The sequence below is a fragment of the Lipophrys pholis genome, assembly GCF_963383615.2.
Source record: "Lipophrys pholis genome assembly, chromosome: 12".
Lineage (NCBI taxonomy): Eukaryota > Metazoa > Chordata > Actinopteri > Blenniiformes > Blenniidae > Lipophrys > Lipophrys pholis.
Window position 1 is genome coordinate 29,354,837 of NC_137641.1, and position 16,596 is coordinate 29,371,432.

The 16,596-nt window shown below is 44.0% G+C and overlaps 1 protein-coding gene across 1 annotated transcript in view; it reads left to right on the forward strand.

The window, feature by feature from the left end:
• Positions 1-908: 908 nt before the first annotated feature.
• The window catches only part of camk2b2 (calcium/calmodulin-dependent protein kinase (CaM kinase) II beta 2), a gene marked incomplete at its 5' end in the record, with an annotated part of 29,879 nt that continues 14,191 nt past the window's right edge, over positions 909-16,596 (forward strand). Inside the window, 9 exons of the mRNA XM_080477089.1 lie at positions 909-970; positions 3,915-4,009; positions 6,070-6,129; positions 6,962-7,016; positions 7,755-7,820; positions 12,332-12,404; positions 14,811-14,913; positions 15,839-15,922; positions 16,027-16,121. Of these exons, the coding sequence (XP_080333215.1) occupies positions 909-970; positions 3,915-4,009; positions 6,070-6,129; positions 6,962-7,016; positions 7,755-7,820; positions 12,332-12,404; positions 14,811-14,913; positions 15,839-15,922; positions 16,027-16,121 (693 nt within the window). The remainder of the gene's footprint in view (positions 971-3,914; positions 4,010-6,069; positions 6,130-6,961; positions 7,017-7,754; positions 7,821-12,331; positions 12,405-14,810; positions 14,914-15,838; positions 15,923-16,026; positions 16,122-16,596) is intronic.

Here is a 16,596-nt window from a genome sequence, read left to right on the forward strand (position 1 = left end):
GCTGTGCTCTCACCACTGGACATGCAGTCTAAATGAATTCACTTAGTTTCCACTGCAGGTGGAACATGTGAGCTGATGATCCACCGACAGGAAGAGGAGGAACAATCAAGATGGAAGAAAAAAGACTCTGAGCTCCAGGAGGCAAACGGCCAAATATCAAGTGCAAATAAACCCTCTGAAAACACCATTTATATAGCAACATTATATTTTAAGGGTAATTTATATATATATGTATATATAGAGAGAGCAGTTTCAGCTATACTAGCATTTTTCAATTTTTTTCTTTTTCATTTTCAATCTTCATTTTTCTTTATTTTCCTCTTTTTCTTCGGGGGGGGGGGGCTCGTTTCAAATTGCAGATAAACGTTGTGTAACTCGGGGTTTCCTCTCTGAAGCCTAAAAATAGATCCTCACTGGTTTCATGATGAAGGCTGCGGGCTTTATCCTCATTATCATCATCATCATCATCATGTGGAATCAAATCCTCTCCTCCTCTTCGTCCTTCCTCCCCAAAATGATTCTGATGATGTATTTTATTCCCTCATGCGCTGAGCTCACATCTCCATGTGGTATTTAAAGGGTCCCTCCTCCTCCTCCTCCTCCTCCTCCTCCTCCTCCTCCTCCTCCTCCGTGCGCACAGGGGACCGACCCACCGTGCGGCAGCGTGCGTGTACGTGTCCGTGTGTGTGTGTGTGTGTGTGTGCGTGCCCGGGCTGCAGCCGTCCGGAGCTCCTCGGTGGGCGGAGCCAGTGATCCGGAGGGGGGGGTTCCTCCTCTTCCTCCTCCTCCTCCTCTTCCTCCTCCCGTCCAGCAGCAGCCGAGCACCGAGCCGCATTCCTCGGGCTTCCCGGCTCCGGTAACACACACCCTGTCCGAGGAGGAGGAGGAGGAGGAGGAGAGGACGCATCATGGCCACCACCACCTGCACGCGCTTCACGGACGAATACCAGCTGTACGAGGAGCTTGGCAAGTAAGACGTGGTCTCCTTCATCCCTTCATCCCTTCATCCCTTCATCCCTCCATCCCCTCATCCCTCCATCCGCTGTGTGGAACTGGAAGTGTCCCAATGCAGTGGTGGAGGAAGCTGCACATTCAAAACAAAGTGTGCACTTCTTGCACGTTTTAGTATGAAGATGATCACTTCTGTGCATCTTCCTCCTCATCTTCCTCCTCTTCCTCTGGCCAAAGGCTAATCAGGGACAAACTGGCCTCATATCAACGCTGATGTGTTGGAATTAAGCTGCTTTTGTGTGTGTGTGTGTGTGTGTGTGTGTGTGTGTGTGTGTGTGTGTGTGTGTGTGTGTGTGTGTGTGTGTGTGTGTGTGTGTGTGTGTGTGTGTGTGTGTGTGTGTGTGTGTGTGTGTGTCCCAATGGGAGGCTCCGGGTGCCACAGTGTGTAGCTGCAAAGTGGACTCCATGTCTCTGTCAGGTTGTGCGTGGGTAGAGCGAGTCTCTCCCTCTCTCTCTCTCTCTCTCTCTCTCTCTCTCTCTCTCTCTCTCTCTCTCTCTCTCTCTCTCTCTCTCTCTCTCTCCTCACAGGAACATTTATTCCACAGCCAGATCTGAAAGAAAAAACACCAAGTTGAGTTGTTTGGTAGAAGCAGTTCACTCGTTCATTTGGCCGGTGTGATTCTGTTTGTGTTTGTGTGGGAAGTGATAAGTGAGACAATAGACGATCCGGAGCAGCTGCCCCTCGCTGATACCGCCGCCGGGTTTCGGCCTCTGATGTCACTTCCCAGGCAGAGACGACGAGCGTTTGATTTAACGGCTAAACACCAGGACCCGTGTCTTTTTTTTAATTCCTTCAATTTGGAGGAAGGAACACGACTTAAACAAGAATTGTCTGATCGGAACCGACTAAACTGATCCCAGCATTAACATATTCATGCTCGCGATGCCAGTTCGAACCACAAGATGGTGTATTGAGCTGTTGGACATCTGTTTTATCTGTATCCAGTCCAGGAATAAGAAAACACAGAAAATATCTTATATACTGCAACTTTTAGGGCTCATATTCTGCAAACTTCCCTTCCTAAAGGTTCTCCAGCAGTACTACTCGTCCCCATACCTGGACTGACGTCCCAGAAGTGAAGACAGTCTGTCCTCTCTGTCCCTGGCTTGTTTCAGGTTTTAAAAAGTGTGTTGCTCCAACCAGCCAATCAGAATCAAACCCTATATAGTGTCATCGGGGGGTTAGCCAATCACAATCAAGGTAGGCTCCTCCCTTTGACTCCTCCCACAATTAGGCAGCTCTGCTCTGGCACATGGCACCACGAGAGGAAGCACTTCCTCCTCTTCCCAAGATGGGCATGTGTGGGCGGAGCCATTCCAGCTCACACAGACACAGCAGATTCTGAATGTAGCTCCTAAGATCCAATATTCAAATGAGGAAAATGAAGGAGGAGCTAGAAACTTAGAATACTGAAGGTTTCTGGAGCGACCAGACCAGGAGGAGGAGAACAGGAAGAGGAGGAGAACAGGAGGAGGAGGTGAACAGGAGGAGGAGGAGGAGACCAGGAGGAGGAGGTGAACAGGAGGAGACCAGGAGGAGACCAGGAGGAGACCAGGAGGAGACCAGGAGGAGGAGGTGAACAGGAGGAGGATCCTCATTACCTCTCCATAATGATACAGAGGTAATGAGGAATGAGGGCCACAAATCCAATGCTCTTCAAAATAATAATACATATAATACATAAATAATACTACATATATAAAATCAATAAAAACACAATACTTTTTAGGGCTTCAAATAAAATGTTCTTTAAACTTTAAACTATCATCGACTGTTGAAGCCTGAACTTTACTTAAGAGCCCAAATGTATCTAGAACCAAAATATATCTGCAACCAAAAGCATATATATATATATATGTATATATGTATATGTATATATGTGTGTGTGTACATGTATATATGCTGACTCCCACCTACCTCACACTTAACCTTTCTTATCGGCCTGCATTCACCATACTTACTCACCCCGTCTTCTCCTAGTGTGTGTGTGTGTGTGTGTGTGTGTGTGTGTGTGTGTGTGTGTGTGTGTGTGTGTGTGTTTCATTGTGTAACGTACCGAGGTGAGATAAATTTAGCTCCGTGGAGCGACAGAGGTGGTTATTTCTGTTGGTCTCTTCTGGCTTTGATGAGCTGACGCGTTCCTGGAAAAGAGAAAATAAAAGCAGCAGATAAACTCCTGCTGCTTCTCTGATCAGGAAGAAACAGAATAATTCTGCCGGGAACATTAAAAAAACATAGATTTAATTAAAACACGACAACTGAGCCACAGTATGACGGAATATCAGCTCAGTCATTTTATTGTGACGCACTGCAGCGACGGAAAGTCGTCAGCCGGTGTCCTCACGTCTCCCGTCCCCCCTTAAGTTGTCTTTAAATCAATTCTTAAAATTTATTAGGAAAATAAAATCAAAGGTGGATCTCAGGGTCGTTTATAAATCACACGGGGGGTCAAGGGTTATACTAGTATGGTTAGCAGTTCACTACTCGTGGTTAAAGTAGTTTTACCCACACAAGCTTTTCTCTTCTTCATTTTCTTCCTTTTTTTCCCCCTTTTTTTCTTTTCCTTTTTATCAGATGTTTTATTTTTTAACCTTTTTTCCCTTTCGCCAAAATAAAAGCAAATAAAGACAAAATGAAAAATGTTTACGTCCACATTGTCTACGATGAGACGAGACTGTCAGACGGTCAAACGTCCACATCAGATGAAGGGACGGAGGGACAGCCGGACGGAGGGAGAGCCGGACGGAGGGACGGAGGGAGGGACGGACGGAGGGACAGCCGGACGGAGGGACAGCCGGACGGCCGCGGCGTCTCTCTGACAGCCCAGATGTCCCTTTCCTGCTGATCAGGCTTTTCATGGCGGCTGACCCGACTCTTCCTCCTGTCCTCTCTCGTTTCCCAGGGGAGCCTTTTCAGTGGTGCGCCGCTGTGTCAAGCTGTGCACGGGTCAGGAGTACGCCGCCAAAATCATCAACACCAAGAAGCTCTCGGCCAGAGGTGAGAACTCGCTGACGTCATCGTCATCGTTATCATTTTCATCATCGTCATCATCAATGCCATGAAAATCATCATCTTCATCACGAACGTCATGAAACTCATCATCATCAATGTCGTGAAACATCATCGTCATCATAATCATTTTCATTTTCATCATCGTCATCATCAATGCCATGAAAATCCTCATCTTCATCACGAACGTCATGAAACTCATCATCATCATCATGAAACTCATCATCATCAATGTCGCGAAACATCCTCGTCATCATCACTGTGATACCCGTGATCATTGTCATCTCCCTCATCAGCATCTCATCTTATTATTATTATCATCATCATATTTATCATTCTATTATCATCATGATCTTCATCTTCATCATGATCATCCTCATTCTTTTTTTTTTGTTTTCACTTCTTTTTTTCTTTTTTTTGCTTTTGTTTTGCTCGTTTCTTCATTTTTTTGGTCTGCGGTGATAAACAGTCACAAGACACTCGGCAACCTGCACTTTCAGGCACGTTGGCATCATCATCATCATCATCATCATCATCATCATCATCATCATCATCATCATCACCAGGCCTCACATTAGCATATTTTAGCGCTTCAGTTCGCGGCGTCACAAATCAGCGTTTTCTCGCCTGAGCGGCGACGAGCAAAGAGACGTGGCGGCGACAGGACCGGCTTCAGAACGCTATTTTAGACGGAGCGGCGCTGTATTTCCCTCTGTTCTTCTTTTCTTCCTCCCAACGTAACACCGGTCACACAATGCTCCTCTCAAAGCCTCCTTAAATAGCCGGTGTTGTTTCTCACTGCACAGAAATGAGACGATGAGACGCAGCGTCGCCGTCGATCTGACAACTAGAACCCTCCAGACACTTTCTGGGTTTCATGACGGATGAGCGAACAACAGGAGCATCAACACTTCCTCATCTCCATCTCAGCTTCTCATCATCTACGAATCTCCTCTGCATCTCCTAATCTCATTCTCACCTTCTTCTCGTCTCATTATCATCTTCTTCTCAGCTCCTCATCTAATTCTAATAATCTTCTAATCTGATTTTCTTATCAGCTTCACATCTCATTCTCATATAATTAACATCTTAGAATCTCGTTCTCATCTTCTCATAGTCTTCTTGTCACCTTCTTCTCATCTCAATCTAATCTTCTTCTCAGCTCCTCATTGTCTTCTTTTCATTACCATCTCACCTGCTCATCTCATTCTCATCTTATAAGCTCATTCTCTTCTCATCTCCACATCTCATTCTCATCTTATTCTTATGTCATTCACATCTTCTCAGCTCCTCACAGTCTATTCATCTTCCTGCTCATCTCATTCTCATCCTATTCTAATACCATTCTCTTGTCAGCTCCTCATCTCATTCTCACTTCATCATAATCTTCTTTTGATCTTCTTCTCATCTTCACCGTCTTATCATCCAGGTCTCATCTTCTTCTAATCTAATTATCATCTTCTCAGCTCCTCGTAGTCTTATTTTCATCTCCTTCTTATAGTCTTTTAATCTTAATTTCATATAATTCTCATCTTCTCATCCCATTTTCATCTTCCTCTCTGCTCCTCATAGTCTTCTTTTCATCTTCATCTCACCTCATCCTATCATTATCATATTTGTATAATCTTATCATCTCATTCTCATCTTCTCAGCTCTTCCTCATCTTATTCTCTGACCTTTTTGTTTTAATCATTGATTCCTGTCCTTGTTTCCTTCATCTGGTTTTTGCCTTTGTTATTTCTCCTGGTCTCCTCTATGTGTGTCCTCTCGTCTTCTGTCTCCTCGTCTCCTCGTCTCCTCGTCTCCTCCTTCCTTCGCTGGTAATAAAACAGTTAAATGAGCATCTGGGACAAAGTTCCGCTTCAGGCTGCGCTCATCTGTCCCGGCGTTCAAGCAGATGTCGAAGATTCTCATGTGCCCTTGTCCGTCACCTTGTTGAGACTCGCCGCCTCCAACTGGAACGTTTTTGCTCTGGAGTCTCATTTCTCATCCCGCTGCCGTTACCTTCCGCTCGTTTCTCACTTTTTCTCCTTGTCGTTTCCTTCCAGACCACCAGAAGCTGGAGAGAGAAGCCAGGATCTGCCGGCTGCTCAAGCACCCCAACATCGGTGAGACTCCGGTGATCACCGACCGTCTCTTCTTGGCCGAACTTCAGCGTCTGATTTGTTTACGAGAAAGTTCTTTTGAAACTGGGCTTCACTTTTTATAACAAACGTATACGAGTCGCAACGCGCTGAAAGTGAGTCCCGTCCATCACGGTGCGGTGGCAATGCCCGGAGATCGATTAGAGACTCTGGATTTCCTGTGTGCAGTCGGCACGTTCTCCCTGCTGAGAAAGACACTGTAAAAACTAGAGCTACACTCGGTAGAGCGCTGGCTTTTCGCCAACGCCACATTTGTTTGCGGAGTGGAGTTAGCATCGGTAGCATGATAGCTCGTATCGTTGCTAACTAGGTAGCAACATCACTGAGCTTTTATTAACACTGGGCAGGGAGCGTCTCCATGGCAACAGACGCTGATCTCCTTTGCTCTCCTCCATGAGGAGCCTCTCTCATCCGCTTTGAATGGGACATTCTTTTCGCCGTTCTTTGGGATTTATTTGGAAACGGTTAGTCGTTAACGTCGCAAAATCTAATCAGTTGGTCCTTGGGCGATGACAAATCATCCGTGAAGATTTCATGCAATTCAGGTTAGCAAGTTTTTGGGAAAAGTAGGTCAAATACATAAATACATACGTCTGCGGATGCACATTTTCAGAAGGTATGGAAGATCCTTTATTGGTTGGTGTTCATCCTCACGGTGGAAAAGCTTGTGCTCCATTCTTTATTTCTACGTTTTTCTCACAGACGGGCAGAAAAATCTCTGCAGAGAATAAAGTTAAACCTTCTTTCTTCCTAAAAACACCCAGTTATCTCCTTGCCTCTCCTTTTTTTTTTCCAGTTCGTCTCCATGACAGTATCTCCGAGGAAGGTTTCCACTACCTCCTTTTTGACCTGTGAGTCCCCCCACCCCCCATCCCCCCCAACTCCCCCCCCGCCGCCCACTGCCTCATTTTCCTCGCTGCATCTGACTTTCCTCCATCGTTTCACATCTCTCCATCCCCTCCTCCCTTCTGAGGCAGTTCCCCCCGTTACATAACAGCCTCCCCCAACCCACACCGTCCCCTCCACCTCCCTCCATGCAGCACACACACACACACACACACACACACACACACACACACACACACACACACACACACACACACACACACACACACACACACACACACACACACACACACACACACACACACACACACACATTATACACCGCTACACTCCCCCGCACTGGAGCCAGTCTCCATGGCAACCCGCTCTTGGTGAATCCTGCAGCCGGGGTTTCCCCCTAATGAGGACATCCCCCTCCTGTTCGTGCATGTGTGTGTGTGTGTGTGTATCTGTGTGTATTTCTGTGTGTGTGTGTGTGTGTGTGTGTGTGTGTATATGAATGCAAGAGTATATTTGTGTGTATTTGTGCAGGTGTGTGTGGGTGTGTTTTGTGACTCTACTTTTGCATACAGATGTGTGCTTGTAAGTGTCTGCAAAAGTGTGTGTGTGTGTGTGTGTGTGTGTGTGTGTGTGTGTGTGTGTGTGTGTGTGTGTGTGTGTGTGTGTGTGTGTGTGTGTGTGTGTGTGTGTGTGTGTGTGTGTGTGTGTGTTGTTTCTAACCTTCATCTCTCACAATCATTCAGGGTGACGGGGGGCGAGCTGTTTGAGGACATCGTAGCGAGAGAATACTACAGTGAAGCAGACGCCAGGTAAAACCAAATCCTCTTCCTCCTTTTCTTCTCTCCTCTTCCTCCTCATCACTTTCTTCCATTTCTTTCCCTTCTCCTCTTCCTCCCCTCCATCATGTGTCGGTCCTCCAGCCTCTACCGCAGTCCTCCTCCTCCCTCCTCCTCCTCCTCCTCTTCCTCCTCTTCCTCTGCAGCCTGAAAGTTGGCTTTACTCTCATTAGCACACTATTTTGCCACTTTGGTGTGTGTGTGTGTGTGTGTGTGTGTGTGTGTGTGTGTGTGTGTGTGTGTGTGTGTGTGTGTGTGTGTGTGTGGCACTGCAGGCTGATGGATAATACCACTGCGCATTTCTTTTTTCCATGTGAACTGAATCACAAAGGGATCACACGCACACACACACACACACACACACACACACACACACACACACACACACACACACACACACACACACATACACACACACACACACACACACACACACACACACACACACACACGAAAACAGTAAATAAATAAATAAATAAATAAAGCACACCCACGGTAGAAGCCCCTCAGGAGGGAGATTTAAATCAATTTGACTGTGGAGGCGTTTGAGCGAGAGAGAAGTGAGGAGAGGAGGAAAGAAGGGAAACAAACCAGAAAAAAGAGGAAGAGAAGAGGTTGGAGCACGATGGACGCCTGCATCAGCTCATTTTATAAAGACCTTCTGTAAAGCGATCGAACTGTCGTCCTTTTAAAGACTGTAAATGAACTTTTTGTTCCTTGTAATTGGGAGGAAACTACATTTTAATGTGATTTTAGAGTAAATTCATGGAAAAGCTGAGCTGAAATACATCGTTTGATTCTCCTTTTAATTCAAATCAGTTCCAAACTGGTGTAATAAATCAGGTGTTAATGTCGCATTGAAAGGCTGGACGGGAGACCGATAGTCGAGCCTCAGATTCAGAATGTGGATTCCGCCCTGGCCGAGGTGCAGCAGACCGACCAGCTCTTCACCCTCTCAGATTATCCAGGGATTATGGGAGTTAGACGATCCAGTCTACATTTGCTTTGTGGTCTTGGAGAAGGTGTATGACGTGTCTAGTGGGAGGAGCTAAATGAGTAAGGAGCTCTGCCGGCGATCCGGTCTTTGAACTCCCGGTGTGAGAGCTGCGTCGGTAGACTCGGCATTTAGACTTCGTTCAGACTGCAGAGAAAGACGACCCAATTCAGATTTATTACTCACAGTGACTCAAATCCGAAATGTTTTGTTGGCCGAGTGAAAACGCCATTCCGATGTTTCCACCCGAGACCCAGACCTCGTTCCTATGTGACACCAGGTCGGATATTTTTCCACATGCGACTGCTTCGTCATCAACATGTGACTGACGTCACTGATAAGAGGAAGCGGCTCCGCCAAAATAAAAGCTGTGCTCTCTTTTTTTCCTCATTCTCCTTCTTTTCCTCGTCATGTTGTCTAGATTATCACAACCACCACTGTAAAATTAATCCACGGGAGCTGACCAGCGTTGCCAGATATGGCGATATCCCCCAGTTGTGGAGTCAAACTGTCTTACCATCATCGGGTGGATGATAACAAATCATCCCTGAAGATTTCATGAGTAGTTTTTCGCAAAAGTTGGCAAAATATGTAAATACATACAAACAAATAAATAACTACAGGCAGACGAACACATAACTCGGCCAACTTCGCTGACGAAGGTACAAAGAGCCAAAATGGTTAAAACAGCCCGTCAATCTCTAAACTCAGGTCCAAATCAGCTGTAATGAAACATCCATCATCCTAAACTGTAATCGAAACTTCATAGATGCAACATAAAACACATTTTATGTTCATATAAACAAAACTATATATGAAACTGTTCGCCTCATTTCATGCTTCGTGGCTCCAGTTCAGTTTGAGTCGGTGGGAAAGTGACAAAAATGCCTCATTTTGGTCAAAAAGGCTGCAGATGAATCAAAGCTTCAGCTTTTAAGACGTTTTTCAGCCTCAGCTGAGCTCACGGCGTCCAGTCACGTTGTGGTTAGATCGTCCTAAATGTCAGTTTTGGTCCAAACGCCTCGTATCGCAGCAGCTGATGCCGTCGACATGTTCGCATATTCAATCAGCTGGAGGAGCTTATTCAAGGAAATAAAACCTGCGTTTGATGGATTCCTCTACGGTCTGTGATTTCTCTCCGTCATCGCTCTCCTGCTGTGTGTGTGTGTGTGTGTGTGTGTGTGTGTGTGTGTGTGTGACTCGCATGGTTTGATTTCTGTCCAACAGAATCTCACTGACGGCTTCCTCTCCGCACTCCATCTGTACACCGAAACGCTCCATTCTCTCTCTCTCTCTCTCTCTCTCTCTCTCTCTCTCTCTCTCTCTCTCTCTCTCTCTCTCTCTCTCTCTCTCTATCTCAACATATTTTTTTTCACTTAAACACCTCTTGGTGTCGAGCCATGTGGACCGTTTCTGTATGGAAGCGTCCATATTGGCGGATTCTGTTTAACTGAGTGCATTTTGCTCCATTATCAGATTGAACAGGATCTGTTGGTGCGACCGGATCAATGACGGAGGAAAATGTTCCACCTGATGCAAAGAAAAACAAACAAACAGCTGCTGTGTTACCTTGAGCATGAGAAATTCATGAATTATACAATCTTTTTCTTTGACGCCGTTGTCACTCCCATAGATAATTATCTGTTACATGAATATGAGGTAAAGCGCGCTCTGCTCGGTCACACCCCCCTGAACCCCAACGCCATCGCTGCAGTTAATAGCTGTTCTGCACATGCTCAGTAGGTAGACAATAACAACAATGTTTCCTCAACAGTGTCATGACTCCCAGTCCATATTCTGCTGGGACTTGGTACTTTTATTTTGACAGTCATTGTAATTACAATCCAACTTGATGGTCTGTCCACTCGAATGTCTGTGTTCTCCCGTTGTTAATGTTTAGAGTGGATTGTTCTCTATTGGTCCCCCGGCTAGCTCAGTTGGTAGAGCATGAGACTCACAATCTCAGGGTAGTGGGTTTGTGTCCCACGCCGGGCGCCACCTTCCCGTGGGCTCACCACCTGCAGGAAGGTTCTTAAATGGTGCATTGTGATCTGGGTGACGGTGCTCAGACTGTCACCCCCGCAACCCGGAAACGGATAAGCGGAAGAAAATGAATGAATGAATGAATGTTCTCTATTGGCGCTTTTCCACGACACAGTTCTAGCATCACTTGGCTCGACTTGGTTTCGGTCGTCTCCCATGACATTATAGTGCCGCCTTGGTGTGGGCGGAGTCGTCAGAGCAAGGTGTCGTCAGCTCGCTGACCTAATGCTTTCTCCTCACAGGTCGCTCTGTCTAGCTCCCACTGAGTCCTCTCATCAGCCACCAGACCATGGCCACCTTGTTAGAGCCCAAGATGTAACGACTCAAAATGTAACGACTCAAAATGTAACGACTCAGAATGTAACGACTCAGAATGTAACGACTCAAAATGTAACAATGACTCAAAATGTAACGACTCAAAATGTAACGAGTTGGGTTCTGTTGTTCTCTATCATTGTAAGAGCGCTTTGAGATGTTTGTTGATGTGATTTAGCGCTTTACAAATAAAATTGAATTGAATTGAATTGAAAATGTAACAATGACTCAAGATGTAACGACTCAAATTGTAACGACTCAGAATTTAATGACCCCCGAAAAAAATAATAAAAGAAATAGAGAGAGAGAAAATCAAAATTCCTTGCGCTCAATAGAAAGATAATTAAAATAAAGAAATCCATTTTAAAAATAATTTCTCCACTCTGGAATGCGTATTTAAAAAAACCCAAAACTTTTGAGGCTCCGAAAACGCTGCGCCGTGTGAATGATCGGACAAAAACCATGTGGTTACATGAGATGACGTTGTGTGGACCCCCCCCCCCTCCGGCATTTATCCTCTCTGTCTCCTTTCTATGTTGTTTCCTCTTATCTGTTTCTCCCCCTGTCGTTTTTGTCTCCACAGTCACTGTATCCATCAGATTCTAGACAGTGTGTCTTACACCCACCAACATGACATAGTGCACAGGGACCTGAAGGTGTGTGTGTGTGTGTGTGTGCGTGTGTGTGTGTGTGTGTGTGAGTGTGTGTTGCATTGTCCTGCCCGTGCTTCCCACTTTGCCTGTTGCCTGCTCTATCGCCTTCTTTCCGTTGCTTTCTTGCTGCACCGTTTCACACCCCAGACAGTCTGAGCAGCTCTCCTCCGCAGACTCCATGAAGGAGTGAGGAAGCTTGAGCGCGAGGGTGGAGGTCAGTGGAGTAGCGGCAGAGCGGCCTCACTTACATTTTGCCAAATAAAATGAGACGGGAAAACATGTGCAGGTGAGACGGAGAGGCTGCGGCTCACTCCTACGCAGCCTGACTCAGAAAATAGCTTCTCCTCACACACACTCCATGTGTGTGTGTGTGTGTGTGTGTGTGTGTGTGAGTGTGTCTCCTGCATGTGTGTGACAGTTGGAGAGGAGGGGGATGAATGTGTTCAGACTAACCTGCTCCCCCTGCTGTTTGCATGCAGTCATTGCATCCAGCAGATCCTGGAGGCCGTGCTCCACTGCCATCAGATGGGGGTGGTACACCGAGACCTCAAGGTGAGTCACCTGCAGGGGCGTGTGTGTGTGTGTGTGTGTGTGTGTGTGTGTGTGTGTGTGTGTGTGTGTGTGTTGAAAAAAGTGGATTTGCATCAAAAAAGTCATCAGACACACTTTAAACTGCTGTTATTATACTTTTACAGTAAATGTAAACCGTGATACGTGTTTTAAAAACTACCTCCGAAAACAAAAACCCATTTTGCCGTTTTTCTGCCCCTAAAATAGAAAGTAAATATTAACATATATTTATATTTATATAACTAAATCTTTTCTGTTAAAAAAATTAGTACAATACTTTTTTGATTTACACAGTTTTTTTTGCTTTAAAATATAAATAAAAGATGTATGACATAATAATTTAAAAATTTTACCAAAATTAGTGCCATTATTGACAAATTTCAAATCAAATTTGATAAAAATTCTACAAAATATTACAGTTTGTTGTTATAAAACTATATATTGAATTACTATTATATTATATTATATTACTCTGCAGATGCTCCACTTTTTTCTCTCTGTGCTCTAACGCGTGTGTGAGTGTTGTTCTTTGTTCTGACGGCTGGTAAGTGCAGTGGAAGTAGTGAGGCGTCCGTGCACGCGCGTGTGCACGCCTGTGCACGTGTGCGACCTTTTTGCTGAGCATGTGCATGGTCTTGTGCGCCGTGTTTGTTCCTCATCCTCTGACACCAGGGTTTCAAACATCAGGCCAAAAGCAGCCAAGATGCTCCAGTCCGCCAAACAAATGATTCAAAAAAAATCCACAGAAAACAAACAGTTGTTTTCCACAAATTTCTTAAATTCAATTCAACTTTATTTATATAGCACCAAATGCAACAGAGAGAAACCCCTTCTAACGGTTAGCCGCTAACCGCTGGCGCGACTAGTACAAACATTGAATCCCAACCACTGAAGGCTAACTGCTAACGGCTAGCCGCTAACGGTACTAGTGTAAACTTTGACCGCCATGTGATTCACAAATGACCCTGTATTTCATTCTAAATCTCCGCGGTGCATCGCTCTGCGGCGTGGATGTTTGTAGACGACTCCACCATCATTATTTTTTTCATCTGAGAAAAAGACAGCTATGCTATCGCTATACTATCGCTATGCTAACAACGATTGACAGTTCCTGCGGCCAAATCAAGGCCGAACATCCGTACCAGTCAAAATATCACACGTAGTCTCGGGACAGGAAGTTACGGTATGAAAAAGGGTCAGAACGAGCTCATGTATGTTGTTGTTTTTTTTTTTTTTCTAATAAATTGAAAGACTTGATTTAGAGACGGGATACTAGGATACCAGCTGATGATTCCTTTAAGAGTTTTGGAAACGACACTGAGACCCGAGCTGAGATAACGCCACCATGAAAGCGAACAAACTAGCATTAGCCTCAGAGCCATGTCGTCAGGGTGACGTTCTAAAATTACCCATAATGCAACAGTATTTTCCAGCAGAAAGTATTAAGATTGTGTTCAGGTTGAAATTGTAGCAAATTTTGGTCAAAAATGTTTGGTGAGAAACTTATACATAGATTTTTTTGAACGTATACTCTGCGCCACAACCCAAAGACTTTAAAGTTATCATGGTACTATTTTACTAGGCGAGAGGAAGTTTGTCTGAATGTGGCTCCGGAACTAAAATGAGATTTTACACCAGGAAGTCTTTGGGAAGAGTCCCCGCCCCTCTGCTGTGATGTCACGAGTGGGCGTGGTCACATTTGGTATAATTATTAGAAATGAAGATATTGAAGATGTGCAACAAATTATCATTATGAAGAGTACATATTTAAATAGTTTATAATTATATGTTAAATTATTATATCTATATATTTCCACTTTTTTACTCATAATTTTGACTTATTGAGTCAAATAACTGACTTTTATCAGAGATTACATTTCTTTAGATGTATATTTTTCAAAACATGAATTGGATTTACTCAAATGTTGTTTGATAAATATATAAAAATGGCATTAATACACCAGCAGAGGGCGATACCTGTGTACGTGTGCGTGTGAGAGAAAGCGCGAGAGATCTGCAAAAGATTTAACAGATAAAAAGACCCACGTAAACATTATAACTATACACAAAAAAACAGCTTTAAATTCCTCATGTAAGCATGAACTTTCGAGAAAAATTAAAAACACACTCAGCAAAATGACACAAAAAGATTTATGAGTGAAATCACAGGCTGTTATTTATATAACAGATTTATGAGGCTCATCACCTTATTCCGTGTCTCTTATTTAATGGAAAAGCAACTTTTTTCCCCACGAATCCTCAACCTGAAGAAACAAAGCTTTCTTCACTGGTTGTTGTTGTTGTTGTTGTTGTTGTTGTTGTTGTTGTTGTTGTTGTTGTTGTTGTTGTTGTTTGGACGAGGTTCACACCGTCTTTGTGCCGCTGCAGCCGGAGAACCTGCTGCTGGCCAGCAAGTGTAAGAACGCCGCCGTCAAACTGGCCGACTTCGGGCTCGCCATCGAGGTCCAGGGGGAGCAGCAGGCTTGGTTTGGTAAGACACACACACACACACACACACACCCACACACACACACACACACACACACACACACACACACACACACACCCACACACACACACACACAGTGGAGCCTCCCTCTGGGGAAAAGAAAAATCACATTTTGGTATTTTTCTCCCCCTAAGATCACAATGTCTTGGTAAAGTTAACAGAATGTATATTTTATCATTTATATTTACACGGATTGTTTTAAAAGTAAACTTTTTTGGTAAATAACCTCGTTATTCTCAACGGGAAAAAATTATAAAAATAGACTTAAAAATATTATTTTGAATAAAATCTGAATTAACATGCGTTTTCAAAATAAATTCTTTAAAGTATACATTTTTTTGCAAAGAATGTTTTTTTTAATCCTGTTTTTTTCCAAACAAAACAACAATATTTACTCCAACATCAATAATGATAACAGCAAAAATAACAAGTGTAACAGAGTACAATAATAACAATATTATGTTATTATAATATTCCATATTATAATATAATTATTATATATAGATAGATAGATAGATAGATAGATAGACAGATAGATAGATAGATATATAGATATATATATTATAGTGAAAAACATTTTCAAAAACAAAAATACAAAAACAACTTTAAGCAAAGAAAATATGATAATAAAATATTAGGAATAAATAAAGGTAATTAGTTAAGACACTAACAAAATGTGAAACTATAACTATATTTAAATGACCATAAACTATAACTACAATATTAAAAACAAGCAAAAACATATCGCATCGCATCGCATCTTAATCATTAAACTACATTGATGAAACTAAGAATCATCCCTCCACTACTTTTTGATAAAGTGAAACTGTCGCTGTATGAAGAATCAGTAAATCTTTGACAAACAAACTTTTAAAGTTGTGTCACATACAGAAACTTGTTTTTTCAGGATTTGCTGGGACTCCTGGATATTTGTCCCCGGAGGTTCTGAGGAAGGAGGCGTACGGGAAGCCTGTGGACATCTGGGCATGTGGTGAGTTCTTTGTGATATCCCCCCCTCTCCCCACCCCACCCCAACCCCCCCCCCCCCCCCCCCCCCCCCCCACCGGCCACTCACACTGACGCCGTCTCTTCCAGGAGTGATCCTGTACATCCTGCTGGTGGGCTACCCTCCGTTCTGGGACGAGGACCAACACAAACTCTACCAGCAGATCAAAGCTGGAGCGTATGATGTGAGTACCCCCCCCCCCCCCCCCCCCCACACCCCCCACCCCCCCATTACGCAGCGTTAGCAGTTATTGTTCCTCGCTGCTCTGGGTCATCCATTGTGCATCGTCGCTTTCGGTCACGAGTCTTGAGTTTTGAGAGCGTTTTGAGAAAGTTCCACCATGGGAACCTTTCTCAAGAATTTGCGTTTTCCCCATTTCCAGGGAGTCTGGAGTGTTTTCAAAAAGTTGTGTTTTCCCATTTTTCCACGGAGACAAAGTGTTTTCAAAAAGTTGTGTTTTCCCATTTTTCCACGGAGACAAAGTGTTTTCAAAAAGTTGCGTTTTCCCATTTTTCCACGGAGACAAAGTGTTTTCAAAAAGTTGCGTTTTCCCATTTTTCCACGGAGACAAAGTGTTTTCAAAAAGTAGCATTTTCCCCCTTTTCCACGGAGATAGACTGATTTAAAAAGAAAAAAAGTTTTCCCGTTTACACGGAGTC